This window comes from Callithrix jacchus, chromosome 6 (genome assembly GCF_049354715.1).
Source record: "Callithrix jacchus isolate 240 chromosome 6, calJac240_pri, whole genome shotgun sequence".
Classification (NCBI taxonomy): domain Eukaryota; kingdom Metazoa; phylum Chordata; class Mammalia; order Primates; family Cebidae; genus Callithrix; species Callithrix jacchus.
The window spans coordinates 6,947,708-6,960,684 of NC_133507.1; the positions used below are offsets into that span (position 1 = coordinate 6,947,708).

At 48.1% G+C, this 12,977-nt stretch overlaps 1 protein-coding gene across 6 annotated transcripts in view; it reads left to right on the forward strand.

Annotated features, from left to right (window-relative positions):
* Positions 1-12,977, forward strand: part of TRPM1 (transient receptor potential cation channel subfamily M member 1) — a 166,453-nt gene that overhangs the window by 77,713 nt on the left and 75,763 nt on the right. For all 6 annotated transcript variants that reach the window (XM_035303616.3, XM_035303617.3, XM_035303618.3 and 3 more), the window contains exons 2-8: positions 2,256-2,335; positions 4,510-4,705; positions 6,575-6,788; positions 7,704-7,828; positions 8,619-8,790; positions 11,891-12,065; positions 12,470-12,593. In XM_035303616.3, coding sequence (XP_035159507.2) covers positions 2,256-2,335; positions 4,510-4,705; positions 6,575-6,788; positions 7,704-7,828; positions 8,619-8,790; positions 11,891-12,065; positions 12,470-12,593 — 1,086 coding nt within the window. The remainder of the gene's footprint in view (positions 1-2,255; positions 2,336-4,509; positions 4,706-6,574; positions 6,789-7,703; positions 7,829-8,618; positions 8,791-11,890; positions 12,066-12,469; positions 12,594-12,977) is intronic.

Genomic DNA, 12,977 nt, shown 5'->3' on the forward strand with positions numbered 1-12,977 from the left:
TAGGATCTGACTCAGGATTGTCACATGCTAAACGCTTCACTTCCCCATGACTGCAACCACCTTATAAGCTCCCCCCGCGCGCACACACACACACACACACACACACACACACACACACACACTACACAGATCATAGTCATGGACAGGCCACACACTGCACTGCACACATACCACACACACAACACCACACACACATCACACACACACACACACTACACAGATCATAGTCACGGACAGGCCACACACTGCACGGCACACATACTACACACACCACACAGATCATAGGCATGGACAGGCCACACACTGCACTGCACACATACCACACACACAACACCACACACACATCACAGACACACACACCACACAGATCATAGTCATGGACAGGCCACACACTGCACGGCACACATACTACACACACCACACAGATCATAGGCATGGACAGGCCACACACTGCACTGCACACATACCACACACACAACACCACACACACATCACACACACACTACACAGATCATAGTCATGGACAGGCCACACACTGCACGGCACACATACTACACACACCACACAGATCATAGGCATGGACAGGCCACACACTGCACTGCACACATACCACACACACAACACCACACACACATCACAGACACACACACCACACAGATCATAGGCATGGACAGGCCACACACTGCACTGCACACATACCACACACACACCACCACACACACATCACACACACACACACACTACACAGATCATAGTCACGGACAGGCCACACACTGCACGGCACACATACTACACACACCACACAGATCATAGGCATGGACAGGCCACACACTGCACTGCACACATACCACACACACAACACCACACACACATCACACACACACTACACAGATCATAGTCATGGACAGGCCACACACTGCACGGCACACATACTACACACACCACACAGATCATAGGCATGGACAGGCCACACACTGCACTGCACACATACCACACACACAACACCACACACACATCACAGACACACACACTACACAGATCATAGTCATGGACAGGCCACACACTGCATGGCACACATACTACACACACCACACAGATCATAGGCATGGACAGGCCACACACTGCACTGCACACATACCACACACACATCACACACACACACCACACAGATCATAGTCATGGACAGGCCACACACTGCACTGCACACATACCACACACACAACACCACACACACATCACAGACACACACACTACACAGATCATAGTCATGGACAGGCCACACACTGCACGGCACACATACCACACACACATCACACACACACATCACACAGATCATAGGCATGGACAGGCCACACACTGCACTGCACACATACCACACATCACACCACACACACATCACAGACACACACACACATGCATCACAACACACTACACTCATACAACACGTGTCCATCAGACACACAAAAACATAGCGCGCGCGCACACACACACACACACACACACACATTGTACATCCATAAATAGCACAAACACGCACTGAGCCAGGCCTCGTGGAGATCCAGCAAAGGGAGTTGGCTCTCTCCCTGCCTCCCACATGTCTTTCTGGGGAACCTGCAAGCCCCCGCCCCGCAGCCTGCTTGCACCTACCTTCTGCCTGCAGGAAGGGCTCTCTCCAACACTCTCCACCAACTGACTCCACAAATCCTGGGAGGCAGGCCCAGTGGGGCACTTCAGATGCAGGCCAATTCCCATCTCAGTGCCCAGTCTCTGTGTGAGGTGTCCCTGGTGACTGAGAACAAGAGACCATGTGGGATAAAGCCAGCAGCAACCGCTGAGCATCCGGCACCAGCAGGGCCTCCACAGGGGATTTCCTTGCCTCCTCCCTCTGCTCCAGGTGGCCTCCCTGAGCTGCGCCCCTAACATGCCATTTCCAGATGGTGAAGATCACTTACACTGCAGTTTATCTCCTTGGAAATCTCCCCCAGCTCCCAGCACAGAACTGTGCACAAAAAATATCTTCAACAGGTGGATATGAATGAATTAAAGTGCAAAATGAGAACCATCAAATACATACATTCAAGCCATTTCTCTTAACAGGCACTAGAGCTAAGATCCTGAAAGACTTGCATCCGCCATTATTGGAGATGACTATTCAGATATGGTGGGCAGACATATTGTTTCCTAAAAGTATAAGAATGGACTCTGATGATGGCTTGGGAATATATTGGTCTAATATCCACTTCTCTCTCTTCCAGGGTCAGAAATGTTGGATAGAGAAAACCTTTTGCAAACGGGAATGCATCTTTGTAATTCCTAGCCCGAAAGACCCTAACAGGTAAATTGGAAGCTGTAATTAACGATATTCTCCAAACCAATGCTTGTCTACCACTATTCTAGTGTTTGGAGGAGTCCAGAAGGGTGGCCAGCGTCTATTCCCCATGGGAGTCGCTAACCAAGGAGTCATTCAGGCTCCCTGTTACTCCATTGACATGCAAAGGGCTTCAGGAGAGAGTTTCTATCCACCATTCGCCCTAATGCAAACTCTCATAACCAGATGGGCCACATCATTCCTTCCCACACATAACACCACACACACATCGCAAACACACACAGACTCATCACACACCCACACATGCATCACAACACACTGCACTCATACAACACATGTCCATCAGACACACACATAGCACACACACACACAGGAAAGAGTTTCTATCTACCATTCGCCCTAATGCAAACTCATAACCAGATGGGCCCACATCATTCCTCTTAGTCTTAGCAAGATCAAGGAGCTGAGGGCTTTCAGCAGGTTTCCAGGATGTGTTCCAGGCTTCTTCAATAGCATTTCATAATGTATTTAGACGAAACGGAATTTCCATCACAGGAAAGATGTGAGCGGTTGAATGAACCGGCTATAACTTTATTAAAGGATTTGGCTTGTACACAAAATGTCAAACAATTGTATTCACCTACATGAAAATGCATCTGTTATAAGCCTTGTAAAGTCATGCAAGCAGAGATCAATTTAGCTAAAATGTCTCACCTCTAAGGGCAAAAGCTATGAGGCTGAGTCTGCGGGAGGGGGAACAGTTTATCCACATATTCATCCAATATGAAACCCTTGCAGGTAGAATCATGACCTGGAAGCACACACTCTTTGAGATCACCTGGTTCAAATTTGTTTCACACATGCAGTTGGTCCCTCCACATCCCCAAGCTGCCCCTTGCCCCGCGCCACCTGCAGATTCTTCTCCCTGCTTAAACCCCAGTAATTGCCACAGAGGTAAGACACGCCATTCTGAAACAATGCCAATGATCACAAAAGTCTCCTCTGTTGCACCCGCATGCCCCTCCTCATTTCAATGGCACATAGGCCATCCTGAAACTCTGTGCTGGCACTACAGTCCTAGCCCTCAAGCCGACTCCATCCGCAGCTCTTCCACCTCAGCACCTTCCCCACTTGCTAGGGTGCACAACTGCCCCTTCAGACTTCTGGTGGGCCCAGGAACAGACCTGCCCTGCATGCCATCCCCGATTCCATCTCTTCCAAGATATCACTCCAAGCTATTGCAGTAACTGTTCAAGGTTTTGGTGGGTCCAGTCCACTCACAACAGCGTCACAAATGACAGAAAAACAGATAAAATCCTAGGCACACTAGGAAAGAGAGCTGGCACAAAGCCAGGGAACACGTTCAGAGAAGCCTAGAAGCCAGAGCACAGGGAGAGCACGAGAGATGGGCTGGGTTTTGGGAGAGACGCTGTGGAACTAGAAGATCCCTGATGCCGGGGCACGTTATGGCCTAGTGGGCCATCTGTCCAAGGCAGGGAAAGACATATTGGTCACTTTTGAAATAGCCTTTTAGCATTACTTAGGTGGAGAAATGTGTTGCTAAGGAACAGAAGAATTCAACTCTATTGAAAAATTTGGCTGACACCTAAGTAAGTAGTCTGAGAACTTTGGGAGGCCAAAGCAGGCAAATTGCTTGAGCCCAGGGGTTCAAGACTAGCTTGGGCAACATAGCAAAATGCTGTCTACTAAAAATACAAAAAACTAGCTGGGCATGGTGGTACACGCCTGTGGTCCCAGCTACTCGGGAGGCTGAGGTGGGAGAATCACATGCGCTTGGGGAGATCCAGGCTGCAGTGAGCTGTGATAGCACCACTGCACTCCAACCTGAAAGTCAAGGGAAAGAAAAATCTGGAAGGTCAACTCTGTGTTTGGAGGGCATGTCTGTACTCTGTCATGGAATATTCAGCACTCCACATATCAAAACGAGTTAAAGTATTTTCAGAAAGAAAGGCAACCATCCAATGTGTCTAAAATTAACTGGCATATACAGAGATATGCACTGATTATCCGGCAAAGGCCATCAGAAGGGGCATTCTGTCCCTAATAGAGCTGGCTTACTAAAGTGTTCATAGACTCTTGTTGAGGTTCATTTATCTTTGCTAACGAAGGGGAAAGCAGAAGATCGTTGTAGAAACACCCTGCCTTGCCTTTGCTTTCAGGTGTTGCTGTGGCCAGTTCGCCAACCAGCATATCCCCCCTCTGCCGAGTGCAACGCCCAGCAAAAATGAAGAGGAAAACCAACAGGTGGAGGCTCAGCCTGAGAAATGGTCTGTCGCCAAGCACACCCAGAGCTACCCGACGGATTCCTATGGAGTTCTTGAATTCCAGGGTGGCGGATACTCCAATAAAGCCATGGTGAGACAGGCATTCAGACATGGTGCCACTGGGATCACAGCTGTCACTGGCAGCCAGTCTCCCAGCCCCAAACTGCAGATAACTTGGTCTCCTTTATGGCTGTGGCTCAGTCTTCCTAGATAATTTCATTGAAAAGCCAAGAGATATATCTGTGCATGTGGCTTTTAGCCATGAGGCTTGGAAAGTGGACACCACTGTAAAGAATGTGCAGTGTCCCGTAAATCCATACCGAAGCTCTGAGTCCACAAACCGGGCTCTGGCCCAGCCCTGCAACCGTATTCCATTGCTCCATCTTCAGTAATGAAAGACAAATTCCTTTTTCTAATAACTGTGGACCTGCAGCCCCCTTAGATGGGCTGAGAGTCTTTGGAAATATTTTCCTCTGAGGTCTGTCCACTGCTTCCCTGGGCGTGCACCCAGCTGGCCCGGGAAAGACCAAGGTCCCTCACATTTGCATGTAAACAGGGAGTGCCCTCTGCCCTTCCAGTGAGCCCTGCCAGAGGCGGGAGGCTTCAGCTCTGTGATCTGTTGCAGCTCACTCTGAATTACGCTCCCACGTGCCCAGTCACAGCCTTTTTGCAATTTCATTTTATTTCACTGGCCCAATATCATTGTTCAAATAAAATTTAGTTGTGTTTCAAATGCCACAATATACAGTCTTTGGAAATGGCACCCCATGTATTAGCCCGGACACAAAGAAGCAGTCATAGGAGACACGGCGTCTGAGCATCGTGAACCTTCTCCTCACTTTGAAGAGAAGGTCAAGTTCAGATGTGGGCCCACGATCCCCTTTCCCATTTACTCGACAACATCTTCATCCAACTTCTTGGGCCACTGTTCGAGCTAAGCCAGCTTTGGAACAGATTTCTCCAAGGTTAGGATTGCCAGATAAAATACAGGACACCCAGTTATATTTGAATTTCAGACATATAATGGATAAATTGTCAGTACAAGTATGTCCCAAATATTGCATGATTTATTGCATTTAATAAAAACATTGTGCTAAAACCTTCTTCATTGTTCTTCTGAAATTCAGATTTAACTGGGTGTCTTGGTCTGTTTGGCTACTATTGCAAATCACCTTGGGCTGGGTAATGTATAAACAACAGAAATTTATTGCTCACAGTTCTAGAGGCTGGGAAGCCTAAGATCAAGGTGCCAGCAGATCTGTGTCTGGTGAGTGCCCACCCTCGGCTTCATAGATGGTGCCTTCTTGCTGTGTCCTCACATGGCAGAAGCAAAGAACAAGCTCTCTGTGTCCTTTTTTTTGAGGAGTCTTACTCTGTCACCCAGGCTGGGGTGCAGTGGCGCTATCTCGGCTTGAACCTCCACCTCCCAGGTTCAAGCAGTTCTCCTGCCACAGCCTCCTGAGTAGCTGGGATGCCCAGCTAATTTTTATGGTTTCACCATGTTGGCCAAGCTGGTCTTGAACTCCTGACCTGGTGATCTGCCTGCCTCGGCCTTCCAAAGTGCTGGGATTACACACGTGAGCCACTGCGCCCAGCCTCTGCGTCATCTTTTATAAGGACACTAGTCCCACTCATGAGGGATCCACGCTCATGACCTGATTAGGACACCCCACCTCTTGACACTATTGCACTGGGAATTAGGTTTCCACATGAATTTTGGGGGGATACAAACATTCAGACCATGGCACCAGACATTTTGTATTTGTATTTGCTAAACCTCACAGTCTTCCCCAAAGTTCCCTTCCATCACTTGGCCACAGACTCTCACGGAGGGCTCCAGGGCCCTGAGGAAGAGATAAGCCAGACAGTTCTCGTCTGGACGTGAGCCGTAGCCTCACTCCCCTTTGACATGAGAAGCAAAACCAAGAACAGAGGCTGAGTGCCACACGCTCTTTCACAGTACATCCGTGTGTCCTATGACACCAAGCCAGACTCGCTGCTGCACCTCATGGTGAAAGACTGGCAGCTGGAGCTCCCCAAGCTCTTGATATCGGTGCATGGAGGCCTCCAGAACTTTGAAATGCAGCCCAAGCTGAAGCAAGTCTTTGGGAAAGGCCTGATCAAGGCTGCCATGACCACGGGGGCCTGGATCTTCACCGGGGGCGTCAGCACAGGTAAGGGCAGGCCTTTCCCCTCCTGATGATAAATGTACCACCCAGAACTCATTGTGGTCCCCAAAGAGCTTTCAATAACTTTGATTTTACCTTGGTATGATTCTTATAAATAAATAAAATGACCGGCAAGTATAATGATGATTGTCATAATGGTCAACATCTCTGGGTCACCCATCACATGCAGTATTCTTTTTTTTTTTAGACGGAGTTTCGCTCTTGTTACCCAGGCTGGAGTGCAATGGCACGATCTTGGCTCACGGCAACCTCCGCCTCCTGGGTTCAGGCAATTCTCCGCCTCAGCCTCCCGAGTAGCTGGGATTACAGGCATGTGCCACCATGCCCAGCTAATTTTTTTGTATTTTTAGTAGAGATGGGGTTTCACCATGCTGACCAGGATGGTCTCGATCTCTTGACCTCGTGATCCACCCGCCTCGGCCTCCCAAAGTGCTGGGATTAGAGGCTTGAGCCACCGCGCCCGGCCACAGGCAGTATTCTTTGATCTGAGCCCTGTACAAGCATCATCTTCGTTAGACCTCTTGACAATCCTTTTCCTGTTACAGGAGAGGAAACTGAGGCACCCTGGCTCTCGACTTTCACTGAAGGCAGCCAAGGAATGCCAGAAAGACTCCAGTTATTTCCAACCTTATGTCTTAGATGTGTAAAGGAACTCCCTGCACAGCTGTTTTGCTTTCTGTTTTTGTTTTACTGTTTTTGGAGTTAATGCAAGATTACTAGTTATCATGAGCTCAGACTTTCAGTGTACTTTATTTTAATGATAAAGATGAGTATGTCTCCCCCACCCCTGCCCCGGTCTGTAGAGAATGTAGGGACTCAGGGCAGGTGTCCATTAAGTTCATGAATGATGGTATGCTGGGAAGTAGAAGGGCCTAAAATATGACTGATGGCTGCTCACAGGTGTCATCAGCCACGTGGGGGACGCCTTGAAAGACCACTCCTCCAAGTCCAGAGGCCGGGTTTGTGCTATAGGAATTGCTCCATGGGGCATCGTGGAGAACAAGGAAGACCTGGTGGGAAAGGATGTAAGTATGTTCTCTGCAAATGTTGGCAATCAAAAAAAATTAATTACTGATTTTGAGGTAACTGTAGATTCAGATGCAGTTGTAAGAGTAATAAGAGAGCTCCCTTGCACCCTGTCCCGTTCCTCCAATGGCAGCATCTTACAAAACCGTAATGCAAGATCACAACCCGCATACTGACCTTGACATGGTCAAGCTCTCCTGTTGCCGTTTCACATCTGATTCCTTCCTACCCCTCTTCCTCCTCAACCCCTGGAAACCGCTCATCTGTCTCCACTGCATTTCAAGAAGATTCTGCAAATGGGATCATACAGTATTGTAACCTCTGGGGACTGGCTTTTTTTCACTCCACATAGTTATCTGAACGTGCGTCCAAGTTCCCATGTGTATCGGTCTTCCTTTTTACAGCTGAGCGGCATCCCGTGGTAGGGATGAGCCAGTTTCTCTGACCATCGATCTGTTGAGGGACAGTTTGGCTGTTACAGATAAAGCCGCCGTAAGCATTCCCGTGCAGGATTTGAGGTTAACATAAGTTTTCATTTCTCTGTGATAAATGCCGGGAGTGTCATTGCTAGACTGTCATGATCTGAAACAATTAACTTTCTTTCCATTTTAATGTCACAAGTGGCAAAAATCAAACCTTCAGAGGCAGGGTAGAGAGGCGAGAATAGGTTTTAGTGCAGTGCTCTCTGCACACGTGTGTACTGTGTGTACAGTGTGTACTGTGCTTGCTTCCTTGTTGCTCTTAACGTCCAAGTCCTGCAGGTCTGATTTGCTCTGTGCACTTCATCAGGTAACAAGAGTGTACCAGGCCATGTCCAACCCTCTAAGTAAGCTCTCTGTGCTCAACAACTCCCACACCCACTTCATCCTGGCTGACAATGGCACCCTGGGCAAGTACGGTGCCGAGGTGAAGCTGCGAAGGCTGCTGGAAAAGCACATCTCCCTGCAGAAGATCAACACAAGTAAGTGCTGGTGAAGGCACGCGCTCCTCCTGGGCTGCTGCCCTCGCAGAGAAAATCAGCCTGAGAAGGAGATTGCCCAAGCGGACTGGAAGATTAACTTTGATTCTTGTTAGGTCAATGAAAAATGACTTACCTGGATGCCCTAGTCACCCACCAAATCACTTCCACTGGGCTAGCTATCTATGTGGGGATGTCCTGCCCCAGGTTCACAGGTCGGCACAAGAAACAACCCTCGGTGCTCGCCATGGTGATGGCCTTGCCCACCATGGTTATCCGGTGGTTCTTTTTCCCTATAATTAGTTGCTATTTTTAAAAATGTTTTAGGCCAGGCGCAGTGGCTCACGCCTGTAATCCCAGCACTTTGGGAGGCCGAGGCGGGTGGATCACAAGGTCAAGAGATTGAGACCATCCTGGTCAACAAGGTGAAGTCCCGTCTCTACTAAAAATACAAAAATTAGCTGGTCATGGTGGTGCATGCCTGTAGTCCCAACTACTCGGGAGGCTGAGGCAGGAGGATTGCTTGAACCCAGGAGGCAGAGGTTGTGGTGAGCCGAGATCACGCCATTGCACTCCAGTCTGGGTAACAACAGTGAAACTCCGTCTCAAAGAAAAAAAATATGTTTTAACAGGAAAAAAAAATTTCAAAGACTTAGTGTGATTCCTTCTATCTGATGATAAGTATTATGTGATCATTAAGTATCTCTCTAACTCTGGGCCTCTCATGTACACTAAGATGGCTGGATGGGGACAGCTCTGGTGAGGGCAGCAGGATCCACCTGCTCCTGAAGGGGCATCATCCTTGCTGGTCCTGAGCGGGAGCTGCCACCCTCAGGTGAAAGCTGAGGTGGAACTAGAGAGAAAGAAATGAACCTCAACCAGATGAAACAGTGGTAACAGCTGGTTAGAATTAAAATAACTGGTATAATCTCGGAGCATGTTTACACTCCAGTAATTCTTAACATCAGACAATTGTTAAACAGTCAGAAAGCCTAGTTTGTTTTTCCCATTACTGGCAAGATATCTGTGGATGAGCATCTAGTCCTGGCGAATGGTCACTGTGAAGCACTGTGTATGGGACTGTGATACTGCAGACTGGGTAGAATGGGGATGGCCTACTAGGAAAATCTGTGGGTTTCCAGGAATCCGTCTCGATGAATAAATTGGTCGATGACTGATTTTTTTTGTTCTCACATCTCTAATTTTTCTGGACTTATACTCCACTTTATACCATCCTATCTCAAATCTGTGATTTTTCTGGACTTACAAGTCTTTATTCCACCCCACTTCGCCTGGCCATGTGACTTGTGGGCTTCCCTTTGTCATCCTTTGCCTACGGCTCTGAGCAGGGCAGGGACAGCAAAGGGCTGCTCAGTTGTCACTTCCTACAGCACAGAGCTTCAAGGACTCCAGCCTAAGCCAAGAAGAATCCGTTCTACACTGTTTCTAGAAAAGAAGGTGATTTGGCCACCATATTCCTGAAGATTGAAAATACCGAGCCTTGCTTGGGTTGGAAATCTCAAAGGCAGAGTCTGGGATATCCTGGTTCAGTTTTCCAGTGTCTCTTGGTCAGGGTGTGGCACAACGCAGACCCTCACTGCATGTTTGCTGAAATGAACTTAACCATAATTACTCTGGTAGGACACAGCAGAGTCACTCAAAATATGTAAGAGTCCCTGACTCTAGAAATGCATCAGGAAGCAAATTAGAAACCCTGAAGTAGCTCATTTGAAATTCTCCCATCTTCTCATAACCAATGCTAGCAGATTTTATCTGAAGCCCTTCAAAGCTGAGGCCAACAGCTCCTACTTGCCTTTAGTTAATGTAGATCGACTAATTCCCCTCACAAACTAATGGACAGCTGGTGAAACAGGCTCAGAGTGTGATCCGTGACGGCCAGTTGGGCATAAAATTGGGAAGCAGGCAAATGTGCCTCCATTTCCTTCCCACTCCAGAATCCCAACTTTCTGGAATTCTCCCACCACCGCCCGCCTCCCAGAGCCATCCCTGCATGCTCTGCCACCAAAAGTTAGCTGGTGCCCTCTGTGTTCTTGAAGCATCCTATTACCTGATAGAGACAGACAGAGGACTCTGGGAACAGGTCATTAACTGATGGGCTACTGGTGGTCCATGTGGTTGCCTCCAAGATCAGTGGTTTATTCCCATCATTGAAGACAGAAATGTCATCAAGAACAGCGTACCACATTTGTATGCTACTTAACGTTACAAAATTATTTGATAGCCAAACACATGTTCTGATATTTTTACACCTGCAGGAGGTAAGGGAGGCACTGTAATTGTTTACCTTTCACTCATGTCTAAGGCTTCTGGTGATTTGCCAAATATCATAAGGGAGAGGCCAGGAATTGAACTGCAATCTCCCCGGCTGGTCCAGATACCCTTTCATTGTCTCATTCTTCAGGGACAGCCATCAGGGTGGGAATTTCAGACCATGGGCTAAAACAGCCAGGGAGGTAGGTATTTTTCCAGCAAGGAATATTTCTCCGTGCTCACCTTGAGGTAGACCCAACATGAGGAGGGTGGGTTATTCAGGAGTTTAACCATGTCTGGGTCAGAAAGATCCTGATTTTGAGGTTCTGATTTTCCCCGTGAGGACACAATATGTGACAGAAAGCAAGAATAAAAATAGGGCCAGGCACAGTGGCTCACACCTGTAATCCTAGCATTTTGGGAGGCCGAGGCAGGTGGATCACTTGAGCCCAGGTGTTTGAGACCAGCCTGGGCAACGTGGTGAGACTTCATCTCTACCAAAAATACAAAAATTAGCTGGGTGTGGTGGCGGGTGCCTGTAGTCCTAGCTACTTAGGAGGCTGAGGTGGGAGGATTGCCTGAGCTGGGGGAGGTTGACGCTACAGTGAGCCATGTTTGTGCCACTGCATTCCAGCTTGGGGGACAGAGTGAGACCCTGTTCCAAAAAAAAGAAAAAGAAGAAAATTGTTATCACGTGCCTGAATGCCTTCCAGCCAGACGTAGCATGCCCCAGGTCATGATGTTTTTACACTTCCGCATACTTCAAGAGTTAAACGAGTGGGCCGTCGGTACAGGGCCCAGGTGCTACTGGCGAATGTGGTTTCTGTTGCAGGACTGGGGCAGGGCGTGCCCCTCGTGGGCCTCGTGGTGGAGGGGGGCCCTAACGTGGCGTCCATCGTCTTGGAATACCTGCGAGAAGACCCTCCCGTCCCCGTGGTGATTTGCGATGGCAGTGGACGTGCCTCAGACATCCTGTCCTTTGCGCACAAGTACTGTGAAGAAGGCGGGTAGGATTTCTGATGCGTGAGGAAGGGCGGGTGCGCGACTGCCTCTTTGCTGGGCCAAGGAGAAAATCTGAAGTGGTCTGCTTGGACATCCCATGTTTAAATCAGGAAGATTTGCTAGATGTCCTCTCCCCATTTTCTGAGGTCAGCATCCAGGGGAACTCTCAGGAGCAGGGTGTTCCCGATGGAATGCTCTCTCCCTCGCTTCCAGCTCCATTTTCCCTTAGAAAGTTTGCAGTGAAACTGGAATGTAGGACGAGTGAGAATACAGTGTTTGACAATGGTCACTTTTTGTCCCCTATGTCAGATGTCTCCCACAGCAAAGTCTCACGTAAGAGAGATGTCTGACTTATTCATATATAGATTTAACTTTCCTTGTTTTGTTCTCTTGCATCTTCTTTGAACAGGATAATAAGTGAGTCCCTCAGGGAGCAGCTTCTAGTCACCATTCAGAAGACATTTAATTACAATAAGGCACAATCCCATCAGCTGTTTGCAATTATAATGGAATGCATGAAGAAAAAGGAACTTGTAAGTGTCAAATTTATTTCCAAACAAGCTCTATGGAGAGAATTATGTTTCATTTTCTAATTCTGCCCATGTGTGCATGACAGGGTTATTCATATTTTAGTCTGGCCTTTTCTGAGAGGCAGTACAAATGTATACCAAATTGGTAGCTGTGGGCACATGACAGAAGCTGAACACGCCCACACAGGGGTAGGGCCCCTGGCGCTTTCGAACATTAGCAAATGGGACCTGACATCACACAACATCCTCGAAGGCTCACAACATTACTCAGATTGATAGTTTTGGGGGAAAGGACCACAGAGCACCCTGTCAGACGTGCTTACAAAGTTATGTTATTTTATTTTCCAAATGCGAAAATAATTTCCTACTCTTCCCTCTTCAGTGGTA